General features: G+C 42.5%; 1 protein-coding gene across 1 annotated transcript; it reads right to left on the bottom strand.

Annotated features, from left to right (window-relative positions):
* Positions 1–879: 879 nt before the first annotated feature.
* Positions 880–21,801, bottom strand: LOC146236008 (uncharacterized). Its single transcript, XM_084686972.1, has 8 exons — positions 21,761–21,801; positions 19,394–19,839; positions 19,136–19,308; positions 18,985–19,049; positions 3,051–4,436; positions 2,379–2,871; positions 1,776–2,262; positions 880–1,514 (listed from the first exon to the last, which is right to left on the bottom strand). Exons 1-5 carry the CDS (start codon positions 21,799–21,801, stop codon positions 4,361–4,363), a joined length of 801 nt encoding a protein of 266 aa, XP_084543098.1. The 3' UTR covers positions 880–1,514; positions 1,776–2,262; positions 2,379–2,871; positions 3,051–4,360.
* Positions 21,802–23,181: the final 1,380 nt, after the last annotated feature.

The raw sequence follows: 23,181 nt of genomic DNA, 5'->3' as shown, positions 1-23,181 counted from the left end.
CTGTACTGTACTGTAGCGTGACAGTTGGTGCGTTCGACATGGACTGTGTCGAGAGCAGAGCCATAGAAAAAGAGAGTTGCGACACGCTTTGATCTCGCCGACACGTGATCACGTGGTTCATGTAGCTCGCTGTAGTTCCAAAAAGCCCCACTGTTGTCAACTTTTTGAATGGTTTTCAATGGAGCTGGCCAACGGAAGTCGCTTTCTCAGGCAAATTACGAATGAAACAGGCTCGCATGAAGAAATCCGATATTCTGGCTATCTTCAACTGACTCGTATCTACATAACGCAGTCCTCTCTGACATTTTTGGTGTAAAATGGAGTGAACTACAACATTGTGAAAACTCACTGCCAGTGAAACGCAGGAAAAAAGCTAGAGCTTTTTTGTGACGTGATTCCGGTAGCTCGCTGTTGTTTAAAAAAACCCCACTGCTGTCAACCTGTTTGAATGGTTTTCGGCGGGACAGACAGTAGCACCATCTCATTTCACGGATATTTTCGGTATATTAACACAATGTCAATTGGTTACTGGTGTGTTGTATCATGTATGTCTGCTACTTTATTAACATGTATGTATAACATTAATTTATAATACATAACGCAATATTGTGAAGCAGAGCTAGAAATGGCTATGCTAGCTACCATACTTTACGAACTGTACATACCAAACAGTAGCCTAATGAGGACTAAATTGTTCCACTTAACGTTTAACATTCGACTGTTGAAGTAACTGGTATTTTTTAAATTCATCATTCCACTTACAATTTACCACATTAACAACACTTATATCTGTAGTACTTGATGCAAGTTGAATCAAACCATGATCACCAGCAACTGTTCAATAGATAAAAATAGAACAGAATATACAAGGCAACCAACTGCAATTCAATAAAACATTTTATTGTTTACTGTACAAAATGTCCAGTGTTCTTCCACTCCGTTTGTTTGTAGTGATCCAGTGATCTAAATGTCTGCTGTTCACAAACCTCAGCCTAGGCACACACACAATTATTATAGTGGTTGAAATGCAGTATAAAATGTCCAATGATTGAGCTCCTGCACTTCATTTGATCCTAGAAGACAAGGAGATTATGGTTGGCTGTGCAGCATTTGGATGCTCCAATCGGTCTGAGAAAGGGATCGGGATGTATGGTTTTCCAAAAGACACAAACAGGAGAAAAAAATGGATGGCCCAAGTTGGCAGAAGGCACCTGACTGTCACAAGGAAATTCAATAATAGAAAACTGTGTGGTGTGAGTTTAAGTTGTCTTTATACATTTCACTTTGGATCAAGGACCAATGTGTTTACTGTAATATGTATATAATGAAATTGGGATTGACTATTATGAGTTTGTAATGCATGTGGAAATTAAACTCACGCCATTGTGCCAATATCATCGCAGGCACATTTTGAGACCAATTCACAAAAACAAAAAAAGGCCAACTGAAATTGAAGGCTGATGCTGTTCCCAGCATATTTCTGCATCGTCCTGAGCCCAAGAGGAGGAAGGGTCCTAGTGAGAGAACAACCAAAAAGCTTCCAGTACATGTGTATTCAGTGGCCAGTGACCACACCTACTGTCACATGATGAACTTTGGTATGAACAATGTGAACTTAGAATGAATCTAACATTTATAATTGCACACCCTCCCCACCCCATAACACTAACAATGCCATGTCATCATTTCAGATACTGAGGGAAGTCAGAGAAGGGAAAGTGAGGGAAGAGAGGCTATTGAAGATTTAGACTGTGAGGAAATTGAGAGGGGCATACCAGCAGCCAGTCCAGTGTCCCAGTGAGCCAGTAGCCAGTGCCCAGTGTCCAAGTGAGCCAGGTTCCAGTGCCCAGTGAGCCAGGATCCTGTGCCCAGTGAGCCAGGATCCTGTGCCCAGTGAGCCAGGATCCTGTGCCCAGTGAGCCCAGTGTCAGTGCCCAGTGTCCAATTGAGCCAGGGTACAGTGATAAAGACTTGAGGGAGGAGTTAACAAAACAAATAGATCAAACAATAAGGTTACAGGCAGCCCTAAATTGTCAAAAAAAAATGAATGTGGTCCTGCGGAAAAAAATAATAATAATGGAAAATAAATTTGGAACAATGTTATCGAAAGATCAGATCAAAGCGAGCGGTCTGAAGAGTAAGAGAAGCATACGATGGGGAAATGACATCCTTAAAAAGGCTATTCAAATACGTTTTGCTACTGGCTCAACCGGCTACAAACTTCTACAGGACATGTCGATTCCTCTCCCTGACATCAGAACCCTGCAAAGAAGAATACAGCACATTAAAATGGAACCAGGAGTAGTAGGGGAGGTGTTTGACATGCTCAAGCTGAAGGTAGATGGCCTGACAGAGATGGAGAGGGAGTGTGTACTTACTGTGGATGAGATGTCAATCACTCCAAGCGTGGAGCTGCACCTGGGAACAGGGAAGCTGTATGGGGATGTGACGTTACCTGGCCACACAGGAGAGGCAACACATGCGTGTGTTTCTATGTTGGCAGGGAGCACGACAAGGTGGAAACAAGTAGTGGCTTACCACTACAGTGGCAATTCCACTAATGGGGCCATTTACAAACCTATTGTCTTGGACATTATTCACAGAGCAGATTCCATCGGGCTACATGTGATTAACGTCACCACTGACATGGGCAGTCCTAATCGGGCAATGTGGAAGGCCTTTGGTGTGGACCACAACAAAACGTCTGTCCCACATCCAACAAGACCAGACAGGAGGCTACACTTCATGCCAGATGTCCCACACCTGGTGAAGAACTTGAAGAGTGCCCTGGTCCGCGGACAGACGTTCACAATTCCACCGGATACGGTTGAGAGGGAGAACCTTCCCTCCAATGAAGCTTCAGTCGGTCCACTGAAAGATTTGGTTCATTTTCAAGAGGGGATGGCTTTGAAAATTGCTCCAAATGTGTCAATGAAAACCCTTCAGCCCAGTCATTTTGACAAGATGAAGGTAGGCCCTGCACTAAATGTTTTCAGCAAGGCAACAAGTGCTGGCCTGAAATATATGGTTGAGAAGGAACAACGACCCACCTCTTACCGGACAACAGCATGGCTCCTAGAGCAGGTAGACCACTGGTTCGACCTCATGTCTTCTCGCCACCCAGTAATGGCACTGAGCAGGCACAAGATGGAGGAGTACCAAAAGGCCATCAAGTTCCTCGAGGACACGATCCAACTGTTCTGTGGGCTGAAGATTGGACAGCCGAGTAGCTGGAAGCCTGTACAAACAGGGATTGTGATGGCAACATCTACAATACTATCCATCCAGGAAGACATGCTGTCCCAGGGACATGTGTTTGTATTGACCAACAGGTTTACCCAAGACTGTCTGGAAAACCTATTTGGCTGCATCCGACAGAGGAATCCAGTCCCAACTGCTGTGGAGTTTCACCAAGCACTGAAGTCAATTTCTGTTGGGCAGTTTTTAGCAACAATGAAATCAGGAAGCTATCAGGAAGATGAGAACAGCCTTTTGGCTGACTTTCTGGATGCAAAGGAGACCTTACCCAGTCCTGCCCTGCGACTGGAGGAGCTGATGGAGCGTAGTCCTGCACCTGACCTCACAACAACAGAGACCTGTGCTCTCTACCATCTAACAGGATACATTGTAAATCAAGTGAACAAATACTACAAAACTTGTAATGAATGCAAAAATGCAATTAATCACAATGCTGACAAACCTGAAGGAGAGCACAGTACTTTACTGAGGCTGAAGGAATTCAAACCTGGTGCGCTTTGTCGGCCGTCGCAAGAGGCCTTTGACCTAGTCCGGCAAATTGAGGAGCTGTTCCGAACCAGGACCAGTGCCTCCCTCATGGATCTCCAAAATGCCATGGATGTGCTGGAGAAGGAAGCTATGATGATCCACGGCAGGCTTCCCTCATGTCATGATGTACAAAAAAAACTCACCAACAGATACATCAGGCTGAGGTTGAGAATCGCAGCAAAGCACATACGGGCTGAAAGGAAAAAGGGGCTCTTAAAAGACGGTCATCTTGGAAGCAAAAGCCAAACAAAAAGAGCAAAGAAGAACCAGCAAAGCCAAGCAACATCTAGGCCTACAACAACCAGGCCACCAAACACTTTTATCGTTGCCATGGAGGTGCTCGGCCTGACTTTTGCGCCAACAAATGTCCCACAACCGACCTTGACTTCAGCTTCTATAGGTATGTAGATCCCCAGGACTAAGGTCAACATATCTGCTTCATCTACTTCAGAAATGCAAAATTATGTTTGTGGTAACTGTCAATTTACATACTAATATCAGATATCATTCTTTCCTAATCTTACAGCCTCACCATTAATAGCCCCACTAACCAGCTCCGTCATCACTCCGCCGCTTACAGGAATGGCAAGCACCACCAGCCTCTCCTTTGCTCCACCAGCTGCATCACTCCACTAGCCTCACCATCACTCCTACACAAACAGTAAGTTTATATTATGTGTTTAATGTAAACGAAATGGCACTAACCGGTGCTACATAACTCAAACTATTTATAAAAAAATCTGTAATTTGGGAGAATTGACATTCCATATAATTGTTTATTACAGCCTCTCCAACTCTCCACCGGTCTCTACACACTTACCAGCCGTGTCAAGGCAACATCAACCTGGTCATCTCTCCACCAGCCTGACAATACCTTGATGCTGTTTCGATAATAATCATTAAAGTTATCGTCTCCATGCAGTTATACTTTCTTTTTACTCTCATCATCCACACTAGTGCTGATGATCTTATCACAAGGTCATTTATTCTTTAGATTGATGCAGTAGTAGATGCATCTATTTGAGCTAACTAGCTAGTGAGTGGACTTGAAATTCCTGCCGAGCGTTGAGAGCTAACTGGACGATAGGGGACCCCTTAATCTGCAATTCATTGTTGCTATCTCTAATCAGATGTACTAACGAGGCTAATAAGAGAAGACTTACTTTGTACGCCAACGAACACCAATAACTAGAACTAATTTGACAGAATATAAACCAACGGACTTCTGGTTATGATACACGTGCTCTCTAGCTATAGCTACAATAAAAGTGTTGCTTAGCTCTACATTAGATACTAGCCCATGTCTAGCTCTAACTGCAATTAGAATCTAACAAGTCATAATCTTACGATAAATTGTATCCAAAGCTGGCTATATGAAATACTACTAATAACAATTGATATGTGTTGGTTGAAATATATAAAAAATGCAGGATTTTCATCAATTTACCAGCTAACTTGCTTCGGATCCTTTAATCTGCCATTCATTGTTGCTAGCTCTACTAACTAGGCTAATATGAGAAGACTAACTTTGTATGCCAATGAACACCAATAACTAGAACTAATTTCACAGACTATAACCAAACCAACGGACTTCTGGTTATGATACACGTGCTCTCTAGCTATAGCTTCAGTAAAAGTGTTGCTTAGCTCTACGTTAGATAGCTAGCTAGCTACTAGAATTACAGTTTAACTCTAACTGCATTTAGAATCTAACACGCTATAATCTTACGATAAATTTGATCTAAAGCTGGTTATATGAAATACTACTAATAACAATGGATATGTGGTGGTTGAAATATAAAAAAATGCAGGATTTTCATCAATTTACCAGCAAACTTGCTTCGGAGACACTGAAAATGAATGGGGTTCAACGGTGGAAAATACAATGTTTGGAACTATAGGTCGCGTGAGACACGCTTTACTTCCGCATTCCTCAATAACAATGGGAGTCTATGGAAGTGTCGCAACTCTCTTTTTCTATGGCTCTGGTGACTACTAACCGAACTCGATTGCCACAGCCTAAACTTTGTCAATTTGTTCATGAAAACAATTTCAGCCTGCTTAGAGCTACTACAACGAAACGTTAAATCGAATTCAACCAATGCAATCGCTACCAAGACAAACACAGTCTCGTACTGTACTGTACTGGTAGGTTAGTAGTACAATTTACCGGGGCAGCTTCTCCACATGCATTTTGCGTTGTAACTGACAATGATCGCTACCACTGAGTTTTTTATGAATGAGGGATTTTCCCGAATGTCGAAGTTATTTAGTGCTACGTTTTTGGGGGCATATTTTCAGTTATTACACGGCTGTTCTTAATGCTGTAGAATGCTCCATTCACTTGAATGGGGCTTCCCAACGTTCTGACCGCTGTCAAGGAAAGTGGCCTTTTTGCTTCTGATTCATGTCTTTCGTAGCACTCCGCAAGTAGTCCGGTCACTTTTCAACCCCAGCGTATTCCGTTGCTTAGCGACGTCAGCTGATTTGAAGCCTAAACAATGTTCAACGTCTATGAAGTTCAACGTTTTTGGCGAACTATTTCTCTGCTGATCAACACTACGAATGGTAACAAATACATTGTAAAAAGACACACTGTGTTGAGTAATTTTGTTGGCAAGTAGCCGTGTAATAAGTGGGATATCCCTTACTTAGCAGATGGTACTATTTGAATTGCGATTCCATCTGAGAAAGCTCCTGCCGGTAACGCTTCAAAGGGGGTTCTTTATCAATGAATGAAAGCAATATGAGTTGGCTAAATGCCTGAAAATATCACGAAAGGGGAAAACTTTAAATGACGTTTAAGTCATAGAGATCAGGTCAATTTTTACACCGGTCTGCCAAATGTATTCGTTTTAATTCAACTATGAGGCTGCTGATCACCATTTCCCTTGCAGGGGAAATTAGAAGACAACTATTTCATTCTACTCTCCACTCTTAGTATTTGGAGTGATAAATGAGCAGAACAAAGGCGGCTGCTGGTCTTTCAAAGAGGGGAAGCTAATTTTCGGCCTACATCATAAAATGTTTCAATTTATTTGCCTAGTTCACTGGCTAGTTCACCCCTACAACTCTAGCATAGCCTACTGTATGAATGAATGAACAAACAATCTAACAAAACAATATTAAACTCGAAGGAGGAAATGTGGGAATTAGGTTAAACTGAAACAAGGAATGTGGTGTATGAAATCTATGATGGAAATTGGCTATCAATTTTGATAAGCAAATACCAAGAAATAGGTTGCAGCAATTTGTCTTTTGACTACACTTGCAAAATCCGCGAAGGGACTTGTGCTCGCCTTTTTAATAGTACAAAATCGCTGTAAATCAAAAGGAGACATAGTCTTTCGACAGACCCTCCAATCATGACGCGGAAGCCCAGCGTCCAGGCCAGCCCACTCCTCCATTCACCCCCAGAGATGGCAAGCGTCCAGGGCGGGACAGATAATCGCAGCATTTATCCAATGACCGTATAGTTTCGAAACACTGAAAAAAACTGTTCCAAGCAGCCCCATTGAAGTCCATGGAAGCTGTAGCCTGATGTTGTTATACTCAGAATTCTAGTCAGAATATGACCACATTTTTTTGTGGGCGGGGAGAAGTTGGGCTGGCAGCCAGGCAATGGAAGCTGAGCTTCAACAGGGAAATGTACTGTGGCACTACGGGAATTTATGAGAAGGAAATCAGTCAGTCGACCTGCTAATATATGTAGATAATTCTGAACGGACTCATCTTAGATATGAATGTGTTCTAACGCATTTAAAATGTTAACACAATAGTAAATATTTGACCATGAATTTTTTTAAATGTTAGAGGAAGCTGAGCTTCCCTTGCAGTCTTACAGAAATCGCAACTGTTTTAAATCTATGTAATCTTTATAAATAATAAGTAGGCTATGCATTTTTTATATAAAATATAAAGAAATCAGTTGTAAAAATGTCATTAAAAAACGGACCCCTCTGCAACCGACACAAGCAAGCACACCCTACATTTCCCCCAGAAATTGTACCCTCTCTAGTTTTTCTTGCGTCAGTGTTCTGCAGCTGTGGGCGCAAATTTATCATCACACATGGTTTTAGTATTCCTTTGTGTCAGATATAACTTTCCCTGACGCGGCTGCAGTGAGCGTTTGGTCGCTAAGAAGGCTGTTAAGAGTGGGTCAGGCTGATCTTACATTTCCTTCTTAGTGAAAGATCTTCTTAAGCTAAGAACGACTCTGGGAAACACGTCCTTCTTTCACAGCACTCTTAAGAGCGCTCCTAAGAAGCTCTTAGCCCTTAAGAGCTTCTTAACGAATCTGGGAAACGCGGCCAAGACTACTACATACATGACCGAGACAGACCACACTCTCCACACAGGGGAGAGATGTCTAGAGATTACCAACACTACAAATTCTCACCTGATCGTCACCCAAACTACTCCAATGAAGACATGCCACAACCTCACTACGGCAGACCAAGTGGAAACATCAGAAATCGCCGCTACAGCCCAAGTCCAGTACACAAAAGCGTGTCTCTTTCCAAGATGACAGGGGTGGTGATCAACATGACCACCATGACCATGGGTATCAGGATGATTATCGGCAGGGAAACTTCAACTAGCTGATGCAGCGTGGCATCCATCAGCTAGCCCCCACCTAGACCCTTTCTCACATTGTGCATCGGTGCCACCATGTGGCCAACAAAATACACTGCAAAATAATTCTGCTGTTACAGACAATTGAAAACGGCAACACTTTCACTGCCTACGTCAGGGGAATAGTAGAAGGCTCTGACATGCATATTATGTTGGACACTGGTTCAAGAATTTAATTTATTTGTGAGTATATAAGAATGTCACTTCCATCATTGAACAGCAGGCCTCTCAAAAAGGACTTTGTCCCATCCAAATCGGTAACAGGGCAACATTTGGACACACTTGGCACTGTGAACATTGCACTACGACTAGGCTCACTAAACTTACAGCATGAAGTTCAAGTTATTAGGAATGTTAGTCAGACTATTATACTTGGCTGGGACTTTTTGCAACAACATTGTGCCGTGCTAGATTTAGGCAGAGGTTTGTGCTACCTTCACAATCACGATCTTCCTCTGCTGAGCACCACAGAAATGACACCAGTCAGCTGCTCTGCCCATGTTACTGAATGCACCACCATGAAGTGTGGCAGTCTTACAGATTCTCAGTTTTCTTAACTTAAAATCTTTGTTACTGTCATACACTGATGTGTTCAGCAAGATTCCAAATGATTTTGGAAGAACTAATTTAGTCAAACACAAAATCAATACAACGTCAGACTCACCAATCAGAAAGCGTGCCTACCGCACCTCTCCACACATGCGGTCTGTGATCTAGTCACAAGTGGAAGACATGCTGGCACAAGACATAATCGAAGTGAGTCATAGCCCATGGGCTGCGCCAGTGGTTATGGTGCGGAAAAAAAAATGGAAATTGGCGTTTCTGTATTGATTACAGGGCACTAAATTCAGTCACTGACGCGCACCTTTTGACCAGAACCCATGACACACTAGATGCACTGGGTGGCTCTGCTGTGTTCAGCACCATGGACTTGTCATCAGGCTATTGGCAGGTCCAACTCGACAAACAAGACCAATTGGCTTTATCACAATTGGCTTTATCACTTCAAAATCATGCCAATGGGATTAGTAAATTCACCCCAGTGTTGGGTAAGTTACTTCAAAAAAGTAATTTATTACTAATTACTTCATCAATATTGTAGTTAAATTACTTTTGTAATTACTATGTCTGAAAAGTAATTTAATTACTCAATAAGTAATGTAATGCATTACTTCTTACAATCCCTAAAAACCTTGACTGGATAGACAACAGAAAGGAAAGTCTTTCAATAATTAAATACAAGTCAAACTTGGAACAGTTTCGCCTTTTAGCTTTTTAAAACCAAGCCTACTAATACTTAACATTTTAGTAACACGTGTAACCTGTAACCAAATTTAACCTTCTTTCATCTTTAGTTACCAAACAATATGTGCATAACCAGCAGCGGCCTGCTCATAGAGGGCGCTAGGGCGCCGCCCCACCACTGCTGCATCACATTCCGACCTGAAACTTTATTTAATAAGACTTAAAAAGAAAAACATGTCTAATGAGTAAAGTCAATATTATATAGCTAATAGAATATTGAATCTGCAAAAAAATGTGGAAGGAAAAAAAATCTACGCTGTCTAAAGTTAGCTGATAGGCTAGGTATTTCCGGAGGAGCCCCATTGACTGTCGTTATAAGTTGTACATGCGTAGTTTGCTCCTTTCAATACAAGTGATAGGACCTCGCCGGACCAAACTGCTGATTTACTAGAGGGCTTATCAAATACATTATGATAGGGCCCATTATGTCTGTCACATCCAATCACATCACTCAACACATTTATGAAGTTGTTTATTTACGTTGTCATGGTGTTCTCTCAAAACAGAACTTGTAGCTACCATAGCTCTAACGTTATAAAGCTAGCTAGCTAGCTAATGTCATGATGGAAACTTGCAATTCAGTCAAGTCGCTTAAAACTACGCCTTTTGAAAAAATGAATGTTCAAAAAACGCTCAAAGTGAAGGAGCTTGGACCTGATCGGCCTGACCAATTTTGACCTTACGTCACACGACTGTCAAGCTGGCTCAACTTCGCATGTCGAAGACGAACTTCTACTGGGTACTGCATTTGGAGTGTCGATCAGGTCATCATATATCTCTGTTTGCTGGATTACAGGGCTTGACATTAACTTTTTGAGGCACTTGTCATTTGGACAAGTATATTTACGTTTCACTTGTCAATGCACAAAAGTCACTTGACCCCGATACCTTTATATAGCCTGACCAAGTGATCGGGCAATACTAGCCTGGCTAACGGAGGACGCTTCCTCAGGAAAATGATGAATGAAAAAGCCTTGGTTAAAGAAATCCGAGATGCTGGCTATTTTCAGCAGGCTCGTATCTACGATAGGCAGTGCTCCCTGATGTTTCTGGTCTATAATGGAGTGAAGTACAATATTGTGTACACTGCCAGTGAGCGACTATAGTCTGACTGAGGCTATTCAAACTATTTGTATGATCCGTGTGGTCCTTTTGCCGTTTTAAATGCTATCCTTTCCCAGTTTTCTGCAGCCACATTGCGCGCGCATCCCGAATGTATACAAACAAAAAATTGGTCTATAAATTCAGCAACAGTCGAATTCCAGGGGAAGACAATACACCAGGTCGTTTTCATCACTTCAATTGACAAATTAGTAAATACATTTAGGAATGCACCAAAATACTGCTTTCTGGTGTTGAGATAGCATTTTTTTCTCCCGGAGGGGCATGCCCCCGGACCCCCCCCAGCAAGGCGAGATACTAGGCTAGGGGGAAGGGGTAAGGGGGAGTATTGGGATTCGGCCTAAATATACTTGTAGCCCCCCTGGAAATAAATGCACCAGCCGCCACTGTGCATAACACAAAATCTTAACTTTAAGTTAAACACAAGCCCCCATCCCTCGCCCCTCGGCTTGAAGCAACGACCCCGGTGGATGTAGGTAGTATTGCATTTACGGTTAGGTTTCCGACTCTTCCGGTCGTTTTTATTCTATTAACTCCAGTCAACATTTACAAAACTATCTCCCCCAAAAAATTTTGTTCGATTCTCGAACCTGGCTCATACTACTAGCTTTTTCATAGAATAATTTTTTCCTGATTTTTGTTGACCCTTGTGCTGCCTTCAGGTCACATGACCAAAAGGTTCATAACGAACCATTGTTGTGTTTACCCAATTTTACCCAATACAAAAGCAAATAAAAATAATTTTCTTTTAACCTTCGCAATGTGGGGGGTCTGAGACAGCCCAACGGTTAAAAGAAAATGCTTCACCATGTTTTTGTATGCGGTAAAGCTGTCGCAAACGAAGGTGGGTCACAATGACTGATGGGTCAGAATGACCCGAGGAGAACACAAGGGTTAAGTTTGAAACCAATCCGAAATGGGTAAACTAGCACTCCATTTATTTGCCTACGTCGATAAAAGTTGCCTGCAAATGTGCTCGCAGATACGAACAGGGCACGAGCACAAAAGTTCACATTGGCCGATAGCCGATTTACATTGAGCTGAATGAGCCATAGACTTATATTGAATGAGCACAGGGAGACATGGCTTGAGTAGCCTGCCTTGTTGTGGCAAGTTTAGCAAATGGTTGTCACACATACATGAAATGTTGTTAAAGGTGACATGACATGAAAACTTCATTTTATGAGGTTATTTAACATTAATATGAATTCCCCTAGCCTGCCTTTGGTCCCCCATTGGCTAGAATTTTCGATAGGTCTTAACAAAGCCCTGGGTGTTCTTCTCCGCCTTTGACAAAATGAAGGCTCAAACGCTCTGTTTGAAAATCTCCTCCAAGTGACGTAGATACGAGAAAGGTTACCTCCCCTCTCTCTGCTTTGCCCGCCCAGATCATCTAGCCCACCCATGAAAAACTGAGCTACCACCGTGCAATGGCAAGTGCGATATCGTTTTTTCCTGGAGAGACATCATGGCGAGCAAACAAACGAAGCACAACAGTTGTAAAAATCCAAGCACAAGTCTTTATTTAATTCCTTCATCCGAGCCTCTGCACAACCAATATCTCAATTTTATTTTCGCTGGAAATGCGAAAACTTCCCAAAGTTTTGCATGTCTGCGCCAAACATTTCAGCCACTACTGTTTCCTCAACTTGAGCCAACACAAAGCTGGCCTTGCTGAAATTAAATTCTGGATCATTACTAAATCTCATTGGTCAAGCTACAAACCTTGGACAAGTAAGTTAACTAAAGCTATATCATTTTGTTGCTTTACTGTATATGGTTACCTAGCTTGCTACCCTTAGATAGGGCTGTAACATTAGCTCTGCAGCCAACAGCTGAGTTACTGTTGCTAAAGTAAAGATAAATGGCATCAAGTGTGTGTGTGAATACAAACACTGTAACGCCAGGGTTGTACACTTCCTTGTTATTTGATTAACCGTTATGCTGTTGGTGTTATGACGTGCGCAATATCCGCCTTTCCCCTCATTGAAATTCTTATGAGTGTGCACCTCTGCAAACCAGGGTGATCAGATGAGAATGGGCAAATTCAAAGCATTTTACAGCAACGGGGCTACGAGCCAGCTGAGTTACTGTCGCTAATGTAAAGGTAGATGGCATCAAGTGTGTGTGTGAATACAAACACTGTAACGCGAGTGTTGTACACTTCTTTGTTATGTGGATAACCGTTCTGCTGTTGGTGTTATGGCTCGCGATATCCGCCTTTCTCCACATTGAAATGACTGAGTCTGCACCTCTGCAAACCAGGGTGATCAGATGAGAATGGCTAAATTCGAGGCATCTTACAGCAACGGGGGCTACGAGCCATTGCGATACATCCGTTGTAAACATTAGCGCATGTTGCCGCCCCTCTCCTCCTCATTAGCATTTAAAGCTACGGACACAGAAACAGCGCTTTCTGAGGAAAGCTGATTGTGGGACTACTTGTAGTGGCTATAATTCTGCACCATGGCTGAATTTCGGGAAAGAGACTTCAGATACAGTATTAGGGGACCACTAAGGCCTATATAAAAGCATCCAAAAACAGCATGTCATGTCACCTTTAATATAGTTTATTCCCGTTATTTTAAAACAGATTGGATATTTTGTAAAAACGTGCCAGCGAGAACGCTTCTGATTCCCCAGAAGTCATTGCAAGATGTCAAGCGAGGCGGACAAACCTCACAACTGTAATTTTTTACTTTTCATATTTCAGCTAAATGGTACTTGTAAATCAGCATCTGAATTAAAATCTGACGAGAAATAGGCAGTGTAGTCGATGAAGATGTTCTTATTTTATTGATGAAACGCTCATTTGTAAATTTGCTCCAACTTTTCGATAACCTAGTTAACATCAGGTACTGTAAGTTAGTAAGGGCTACCGAAAACGTAAAATTACAGGTAGAGGGACCATTTTTTTGCTTTGTTATCTAGTTTTTGTAGTTTGTCAGTGTTATCATAATGCTGCAAGTCCAGGAAAACCCTAACCATCTCAATTCATTCTCCGTCCTTGCGTCCTTGCAAGACCATTCTCGCAAGGACGCTTGCAAGAATGTTCTTCAAAAGAATGTACTTGCGTTCTCAGCATTCTTCGGATTGATAAACAGCCACTGTTTAAAGCTAGACCGGAAGACACTGAAGTGGAAAGATGGCCGCGCCCAGTCTCGCGCTCTCGCTTGCCTCACTGCGCCACTGAGTACATTTCATAGAAATGAATGGTGACGCCATCTTGGAAGACAAAAGTAGCTTACTCTAGTTATATTAACTCTATGGGTAAACATGACATCACAGGAATCTACAGTACGCAGCAGTAGCATCTCTTCCTGCAATCTAGTTTGCAATATTTTTTTTAAGCTCACCTTCAGACACTTTCTGCACTGGCAATGTAAAATCAAGTTTTGCCTGCTTAACAGGTGTTGCTGAGGTTTTATCTGTCGATGCCAAAGTAAATTCCTAGTCTGTGCAAACTTTCATGATGAACATGGATCACTCAAAACTGTTCTTCGATGCTGCCTTGTGAGGTTCTTCAGTAGGTTACTTGTGCTAGCCGCGGCCGCATATCGTTTTTTCTCCCCAGGACATAGCTTGCACTTTACATTAATGTTCTTGTTAACCTGTGACAAAAAGGTAAAGTACTTGGAATATTTCCATTTGGTAAAACAGCTCGAGCTACTTGCTGCAGTCCGAAATCTTCCACTTCAAACAGCTAGAGCCCGCGCTTATGAAGCAAAAACTTGCGTCTCCTGTGCAACTTCGCTACAACTAACGATTTTAAAGAAGCAGCGTTCACTTTTACCCTAAAACAATACATTTAGATTTTAATTCAATATTGATTGATACAGAACTGTTTGACTAATTTACAGTATGTAACGCAAGTACATTACAAGTAACTGTAATTAAATTACCTAAAAATGAACAGTAATCCCTTACTTTACTTTTTCAGTGGATAAGTAATTTAATTACAGCAACGCGTTACATAGTAAAGTAAAACTGATTCACCCCCAACCTTTCAACATCTTATGCAGCTTGTACTACAGGGACTGTCTTGGATAACATGCTTAGTGTACCTTGACGATATAATTGTGTACAGTAAGACCTTCTCTGCTCATCTGCTGCATTTGAAGGACGTGTTTGAACGTCTCAGTGCTGCAAACCTTAAATTGAAACCGTCAGAGTGTGACTTTGTGCAATCTCAGGTGACATTCTTAGGACATGTTGTATCCGCTTCAGGTGTGCAACCAGACCCAAAGAATATTGACAAAGTGAGGGATTGGCCAACACCTGAGAATCCTACTGAGGTTAGGGCATTTTTGGGACTCTGTTGTTATTACAGATGTTTTATACATCAGTTTGCCAAGATTTCACAGCCTCTACATGCCCTTACTCAGAAAGGAAAAACTTTTTCATGGACTGATGTGGAACAAGCAGCATTTGACACTCTTCGCCATGCCCTAACACATACTCCCATTCTGGTATATCCAGATTTCTCTAAAGAATTCTTGCTTTTTACTGATGCCTCTAACATCTCTATTGGATGTGTGCTCTCACAGTTAAATGATAGCTGCAGGGAAAATGTCATTGCCTATGGTAGCCATACCCTCACATCAACTGAGACGGTGGTATACGTTTGTTTGGGAAATGTGGGCCATTGTGTGGTCCGTACGCCATTTCCGCCAGTACCTCACGGGTCATCCATTCCGAATCACAACAGACCACAAACCTCTCCTACGATTGAGGAAGATGGCCTTGGATGGTGATCCGACCGGGCGCAGAGCGAGATGGGCACTGGAAATTGACCCAACTGGACAATTGAACATAAACAAGGTCTTAAACACTGAAATGCTGACTCCCTATCACGGCGTCCATGTAGGACCGAAGACAGTATGCCTATAAGGGAGACTGTATCTGTGAACTCTGTGTCAGTCCAGACACAGACTGTCAGTTCTACGACTGCGTCACCAGAACGTACTGCATTGACTTTGTCAGTACAGCCTGTCGCGACTGACCCTGTGCCCAGTGACCCACTCTGTTATGACATAGACAGAAACACCCTTCAGGATGCCCAAAAGGTAGATCCTATCCTAAAAACTGTCAGTGAATGGGTCTTGAATGACACTCGACCACCCTTTTCACATCTGAAGGGCGAGCAGTCTGAGCTGCACCACTACTGCAGAGAGTTTCCCAGACTTGTCATGGTGGATTCCATCTTGTGTCGTAGGGTCCGGCCCCCACCAGGTGACCCTGTATGTCAAGTGGTGGTCCCAAATAGGTTGAAGTTTTTAAGATGTTACATGGACATTCACTATCGGGACATTTTGGCAGCAAAAGAACACTACAAAATGCAGTGACTCTTTGTTATTGGCCCCACATGAGCACGGACATCACCCAGTGGTGTCTCCAGTGTACTGCTTGTGAGGCACGCAGGCCACCGATTCCACACCTGCAGGCCCCAATGCAAAACATAGTGACAAGTAGGCCTTTTGAGAAAATTGCTGCTGACTTCACTGAACTGCCACTCAGTCATAAGGGTAACCGTTACATACTAGTTGTGATGGATTACTTTACAAAATATATGGATTTATATGCACTACCTAACCAAACAGCAACAACAGTCGTAAAATGCTTGTTTGAGGACTACATCAGTATACATGGGGTACCACGCAGTCTACACACAGATCAAGGCCGCCAGTTTGATTCGGATTTGGTCAAAGAGTTATGCAGACACCTTGGAATTCACAAGACACGGACAACCACCTATCATCCTATGTCAGATGGTATGGTAGAGCGAGCCAACCGCTCTATTAAAGATCAGTTAGCCAAGTTCCTCTACACCAAAGGGGGTGAATGGGATGATCATCTACGCCAGGTTGAGTTTGCATATAATACCAGTGTGCATTCATTAACTAATCATACGCCTTTCTTTCTGACTCATGGTAGAGTAGCTTGTTTGCCAGCAGACATCATCCTTGGGGACTTGCCATTGGCTACAAATGCTACACCTGGAACCCCTGGTGAATATGCCACGGCTGTGAGACACAGACTTTATTCTGCATTTAACATGGTAGCAGACAACATAGCTATGGCAGGTGCTAAACAGAAGCATTACTATGACCGCCACATGAGGCACAATGCTTATGAAGTAGGTGACCTGGTGTGGGTCAATCTTCCTGCACTTGCCAGACAAAAGTTATCTCCCAGATGGACTGGACCTTTCAAAGTGCTGCAACACCTTGACTCATCCTCAGGGGTAATTGGAGTGGATTACAACCTACAAGACCAACTGGACCCGAGCGCAAAACCTAAGGTGGTTCACAATAATCGTCTAAAGCCCTACCGTTCACCATGGACTTGTAACTTGGGCCCCACTACTCCTGAGCACATCCAGGCTGAGCCCAATCAGGGTGTTGGCTCCCAGCTCACGGCTCTCTCAGCTTCACGGCCTTATGTCTATCGGAGCTGTGAGCTTGGGGCAAATGAGCCTGCATCTCCAACAATGGACAATGTCCCAGGTCCTGTGGCAAACACACCTGCTATTGAAGCACACGCCCCTCAGGAACAAAGAACCAGATTAGGTTGCATTTTGCGCCCTCCCGAACATTTTAGGGATGACACTTAAGGAGTTTCACAATAGTTTTGAATGTTCACATATAGTATAGGCCTATAACATGTACTTTGTTCAGTTATACAGTTGAGTTTTGCCTAATTACCCGATTAGTTTTCTTTCAGAGCTTTATACTGTACCTGTCTTAAAGTGAACTTTATGGATAAAGTGGAAATACCAGTAGATTGGGATGTTATAGGTACACTGCGGTAGGGCCCAGCATGGATAGCGACAATATATGGCATAATACAGTATAATTGCATTTTGTGGGATGTTTTTGTGTGTGTGTATGTGTCCCCCCCCCCACAGGCTCCATTTGTTACTCTTATGTCAGTAATGTTAATAATTGATGTGCATCAGCTAAAACGAGGATGTTTTATTTTCTGAAGGGGGAAGTAGTGTAAGAACTGTAATATCCATAATGCTTTGTGGGTAATTGAGATATGTGAGAAAGCAAGGTAAAGGAGAGTTATTCGTTGTGGCTGGAGTTTGAGTAAAAGTCTTCGCAGTTCGAACTTGAGTGTCCGTGATTCTTTACACGTCTACTACACCGAGAACCTATTCCCAGAGAGATCAAGGTTTACAAAATAACTGTGTCGTCATTAGAACCAGTGCAGTTGCTCTTGAGAAAATGCGCTCGGCTACACAGCCAGCAGTTCTCAAATCGATCTCATGGTACTTTGATGGCTACGTCACAGTGACCTAGCCTCGGTGCCGTCTCAAGTCGGACAAAAAGTCTAACCAGAATTCACTGTTTCAAGTCAGCCGCCTGCAGCCGCCTGCAAGTGGCAACTAATAGCTAGTGGTACATGCCAGTGCCTCCACTGTCACGTGACAGTGGTTAGTGGTACGTGCCAGTAGGTGCGTTTGACATGGCTGCAGCCGGCTGACTTGAAACAGTGAATTCTGGTTGAACAATGAACAATACAATTAAGTGACCAGGGTGGCGGAGTCACCTTGGTGCATTTCTCAAATTATCATTAACGTTTGCACAATAGTGAACGCCTTTGCACACTGAATCCGAAATGTTTTTTTTTTTTTTTTACGTGCAAACATTTCAGACACTAATTTCGGACTCTGTGTGCAATGGCCTTAAGTACATTGCTCAATCCAATCAGTACAAACTGCCCCACACAATGCTGTGTAAAATACTTAGTTTATGTCTCAAAAGCAAGTACTTATGCCAATCAACATGTCAGTTCCATTAAAATGAACAGTTGATTTTACAGTAAAGTTTGTACTGGAATTTGTCGGCAGATCATGTCATTAATTGTCATACAAGAAGAGTATACTGATTTACAAAACAGCAATTCATTCTAGACATTTGTAATACAAATGGAAAAATTATTAAAGACAAACTGCATATGACGACTTATTCAATACTTCAAATAATGACTCAGGCAATGACTTAATATCTAAATGTGACTATTCAACAGAGCTTTTATGATGTGACTAGATGTGAAGTTTTGACATTTTAAATTCTGATTTGAAAAAGGCACCAAAGTGATTGAGAGAAACTATATTATGCATTAATTTACCTTTTCATCATATTCTTCACACAGTGCTCAAGATCTGCACCCCCAATCTTGACCAACTGAGACATCTGATAATAAAAAAATATCAGGAACACAGAAAACATTGAATATGATAGGAACAGTATTACTATTGGCCTGTTATAGTTAAACTGACCATGAGATTTTTCTTTCCTTTATTAGCTAGTTGCCCTTCCAGATTCTTGAGCTCATGCCTGCAGTTCATCTTCACCAGGTTGAACTGAGAGTCTGGGGGCTCACAGTTTTGGCTCACCTGGGACAGCTTTTCAAGAATAACAGCCAGCAGATAGAGGACCTGTCTTTGGAACTCTGAAGGGCAAATCGTAATGAAAATAACATTAGTCCCATTTGCAAAAACACCACTGTTAGTATGAAAATAAGGAGGTATACTAACTTCCATTATCTAATGGGAATGGTTCACCACTCTCTTTGTGCTGGTTCCCCCTATGTGGAGTGTGGGACCACCGATGAGTAAACTGGGAGTGCTGGTGTGTAGAGCTGTGGTGCGGAGAGAGGGATGTCTGGCGCGGTGTGTGGGATCTCTGGCGCGGTGTGTGGGATGTCTGGCGCGGAGTGTGGGATCTATGGTGCAGAGAGGGGGATCTCTGGCGCGGTGTGTGGGATCTATGGCACGGAGTGTGGGATGTATGGCGCGGAGTGTGGGATCTCTGGTGCGGAGTGTGGGATCTATGGCGCGGAGTGTGGGATCTATGGCGCGGAGTGTGGGATGTATGGCGCGGAGTGTGGGATGTATGGCGCGGAGTGTGGGATGTATGGCGCGGAGTGTGGGATGTATGGCGCGGAGTGTGGGATGTATGGCGCGGAGTGTGGGATCTAGGGCTGGGCGATATGGGTTAAAAATGATCAATATAGATATTTATATATACTTATATTTACATTCAATAACGATAATTAAACGATAGACCACCAGATCGGTAGTAGCTTAATAAGTCTCCTCCTCAACTTTTTCCCTACACTCAGCATAAGGTTTAGGCCGAGCAGTGTGAGAGAAATGTTTGCGGCCAGGGAGCACGTACCTGGGGTCAAGTAACTTAAGCTTTTTAAAACCTTGCTTTTTATAAATAGCCTACTTATCAATACCTTGGCGCAAACTCACACTTTCTGCATGTTCCAACGAGTGATTTTGCTTCAGGTGGTAAAAAAGGTTTCATATATGTTAGTATTATAATTGGACCAAAACGCTGTTCTTATATGTCCAGAGACGTTATAAGAAATCTGCAAAACCGCAAACGATTTACGGACCTAGCAAGCGGTTGCCTTGGAGATGTTGACAACATGGCGTCTGCACCAGATTCGTCGTGTTTGATTTGGGATTTTCCTACGTGTTGTTATATTATATTAAAAAACGAATATGGACTTTCAACAGATCTGCCAACACCTTTGTAAGCAGAGATTTGTTTAAACGTTTGTTAACCGAGACCGTAGGTCGAGGTCAACAAGAAGTCCACATTCGCAGTTTGTCGCATTACCAGACTTGGTAACCACCTGTTTGTTTCCTACACCTATTTGCACCAAACATTGCTCTGTTCTTTGTCGGATTTCAAAAAGCCAAACAACTTCCAAATAACTGAACAAGACTAACCCTTTTTATCAACAATTTCTTCATTGGAAGTTGCTCCCTCACCATGGCTATCGCTGCCACTGTTTTCGGCAATAAGACTAATTTTCCGCGGTTAACATTAGCTACTCCACTCAACGTGCTCAGTATATATTTTTGTGAGCGTAGGCTACTATTTCTCCGCAACTTCCTGCTGCATCACAGAAATTAAATGGACTGCTGTTCCTAATTATTCTCTATCGACATTATCGATATTATTGAAAATGAATTAATGTTACGATATCTTTATCGAGGGAAGTCATTACTTCTATAGTTATTTTTATCGATTTATCGCCCAGCCCTAGTGGGATCTATAGCATGGTGTGTGGGATCTCTCGTGCGGAGTGTGGGATCTATGGCGCGCAGTGTGGAATCTCTGGCGCGGTGTGTGGGATCTATGGGGCGGAGAGGGGGATCTCTGGCACTGAGTGTGTGATCTTTAGAGTGTAGTTTGAGGGATGTGTAGGAAACTGTGGGACTTAGATCTAAGTCTCTTTTATTGAACCCTTGGTGGTTTTGGCAAGGATGGACCTGACGAACGAAATACAACAAAATGGAGCAATTAGATGAAGGATTTGCCGCATTAAGCACTTTCAGATAAAAAATATATATAAAAGTTATGATGCTTAACAGATAGAGGTCCTGTATCGCCCGCGATACAGAAATGCTGCGCCCCCCTCCCTCAGTGAGAACGCACTCAAATTCAAAATTTTTTTTTTTTAGATGGCTAGACATATGATACCTCGTTGGAAAGCTACGATTCTTGTGCTTCCATTGAAATAAACCAATTCAAGCTCAACTCGCAACAGAAAGTACCGTCAACGTCTTTGTCCGGTGACCGTTCATTCAACAATGCCAGAGAAAAAAGTTGTACTTACCTACGATTACTTAGGAATGTTCCAGGTATGCACACAACTCGTCAAAACCTCATCTGCTTACATTCCCAAGGGTCCAAAGTATCAAACCATGTCGAGTAGTTGTCCAAACAATGAATTATATCCACACATAGCCACGATCTTTTTGCTTCATTCTTACAAATCAAAAACATTTTTTGACGAAGTGTCACAAATAATTGCTAATAGCTACTCATGTGAGTAAAGTAGAAACCCGGGGATAGTCTTAAAATGGCCACTACACTATGACCTTTTGATAGACATCTTGGTTGACCCAATAGGAGCTTCCATGCCCCGGTGACAGCCCTCTAAAGCCAACCAGGTCTGTGCGTCCCGCCCCCCCCCTGCACCCCCCCCACCTCTACACGATTTTTTCTAACTGGCTTACAATGGCTATGAAATGAGCTAGTGATCCTTGTAGCTTAGAGCTAGCTGAAAATGGCGATACCCCATATGCCAGGGTTTGTGGAGCCTTCAAAATAAAAGTTGATTGCGCAATATGTCAGTGTTCTTTGTGCGCCAATCCTGGGAATCAGATAAAGCACTTCAATGTGTTCATGCTTCAGTTTTTGTGTTTCAGTAATACTAATGAGGGATTTAGCTGTTATATATGATGGTTCTAAGTACCACCTTTCATTAGAGATAACAATTATACCTTTTTATCCTAAGAATTTGACCTTGGCTACAAGGGTTTTCTGGAGTCTCCAAAAGGCCCTTTTAGAAAACGCATGGATGTACTCTTATAAAACATGTGTCAAATATGAATATATTGTGGTATTATGTTTGACTTTTGATCTGAATTGGGTAAGGCTTCAACCTGTGGTCCAATGCTGTCTTCCAGCTAATACCTACCACCTCTAGGCCTCTTCAGGCCTCTGTTTTCAACACAAAATCTAGGCGGAAATAAAAACTTTAACTTTCCTTGTGTTCAAGCTTCTATTACTCAACACCAGTAGGACTGACAGGGGTCCTGACAACAAGGAACATAACTTCTGAGTGTCAGCTTTCAAAAGAGTCCATTTACATACATGTACTCCAAATGGTTCAAGAACAGCAGTCAATTTAGTTTGGGTATGCTGTTTAGGCGTTTTTGGGCACATTTAACAGGAATGAGAAGGGGTTAACAGTTTGCTTACTGTGTTGTGACTGTGCTTCCACACGTCGTTTCTGCACACTGCCACAACGTATTTTTTCATCTTCACCCTCCTAACAGGAGTGCATTCTTCCTCACTTAGCTCTGCAGTTGTTGTTTGGTCGAATGCTTCACACTCTTCTTGCTTCTCTGAAGTAAATGGAACAAGCAGGCTTATAATAACTAACTTGATTTGAGTAGTAGAAAAACACAGATTTAGCTTAAAAATGTTTATGTAAACTTACTTGAGTTTATTTTGATTTTCAGCAGAAACTTTTGCCAGCTGCTTGCTGGTTGTCGGCTTTTACAGTCACTTGAAGGGTTTTCTCTCCATGGACTATGCCATATTGCTTAAGTTGCTGCAACTCCTGAAGAAAATCAGACAGGTAATCTTGAACTGGGCAGGGTTTTGCCTTTCCACAATAGAGTGCCACAATAAAGGGTGCAAAAGCATGGAAATTGCACAGGATTGGCCACGTCTGCATATTTCATGATTTAAACAGGGGAATACCATCAATGTTGATGCACATGTCTATGCA

Source organism: Hypomesus nipponensis, chromosome 22, assembly GCF_054491055.1.
Source record: "Hypomesus nipponensis isolate SF chromosome 22, ASM5449105v1, whole genome shotgun sequence".
Lineage (NCBI taxonomy): Eukaryota > Metazoa > Chordata > Actinopteri > Osmeriformes > Osmeridae > Hypomesus > Hypomesus nipponensis.
The sequence above is the reverse complement of the archived record's forward strand: the minus strand, read 5'-3'. Positions and strand labels throughout refer to the sequence as shown.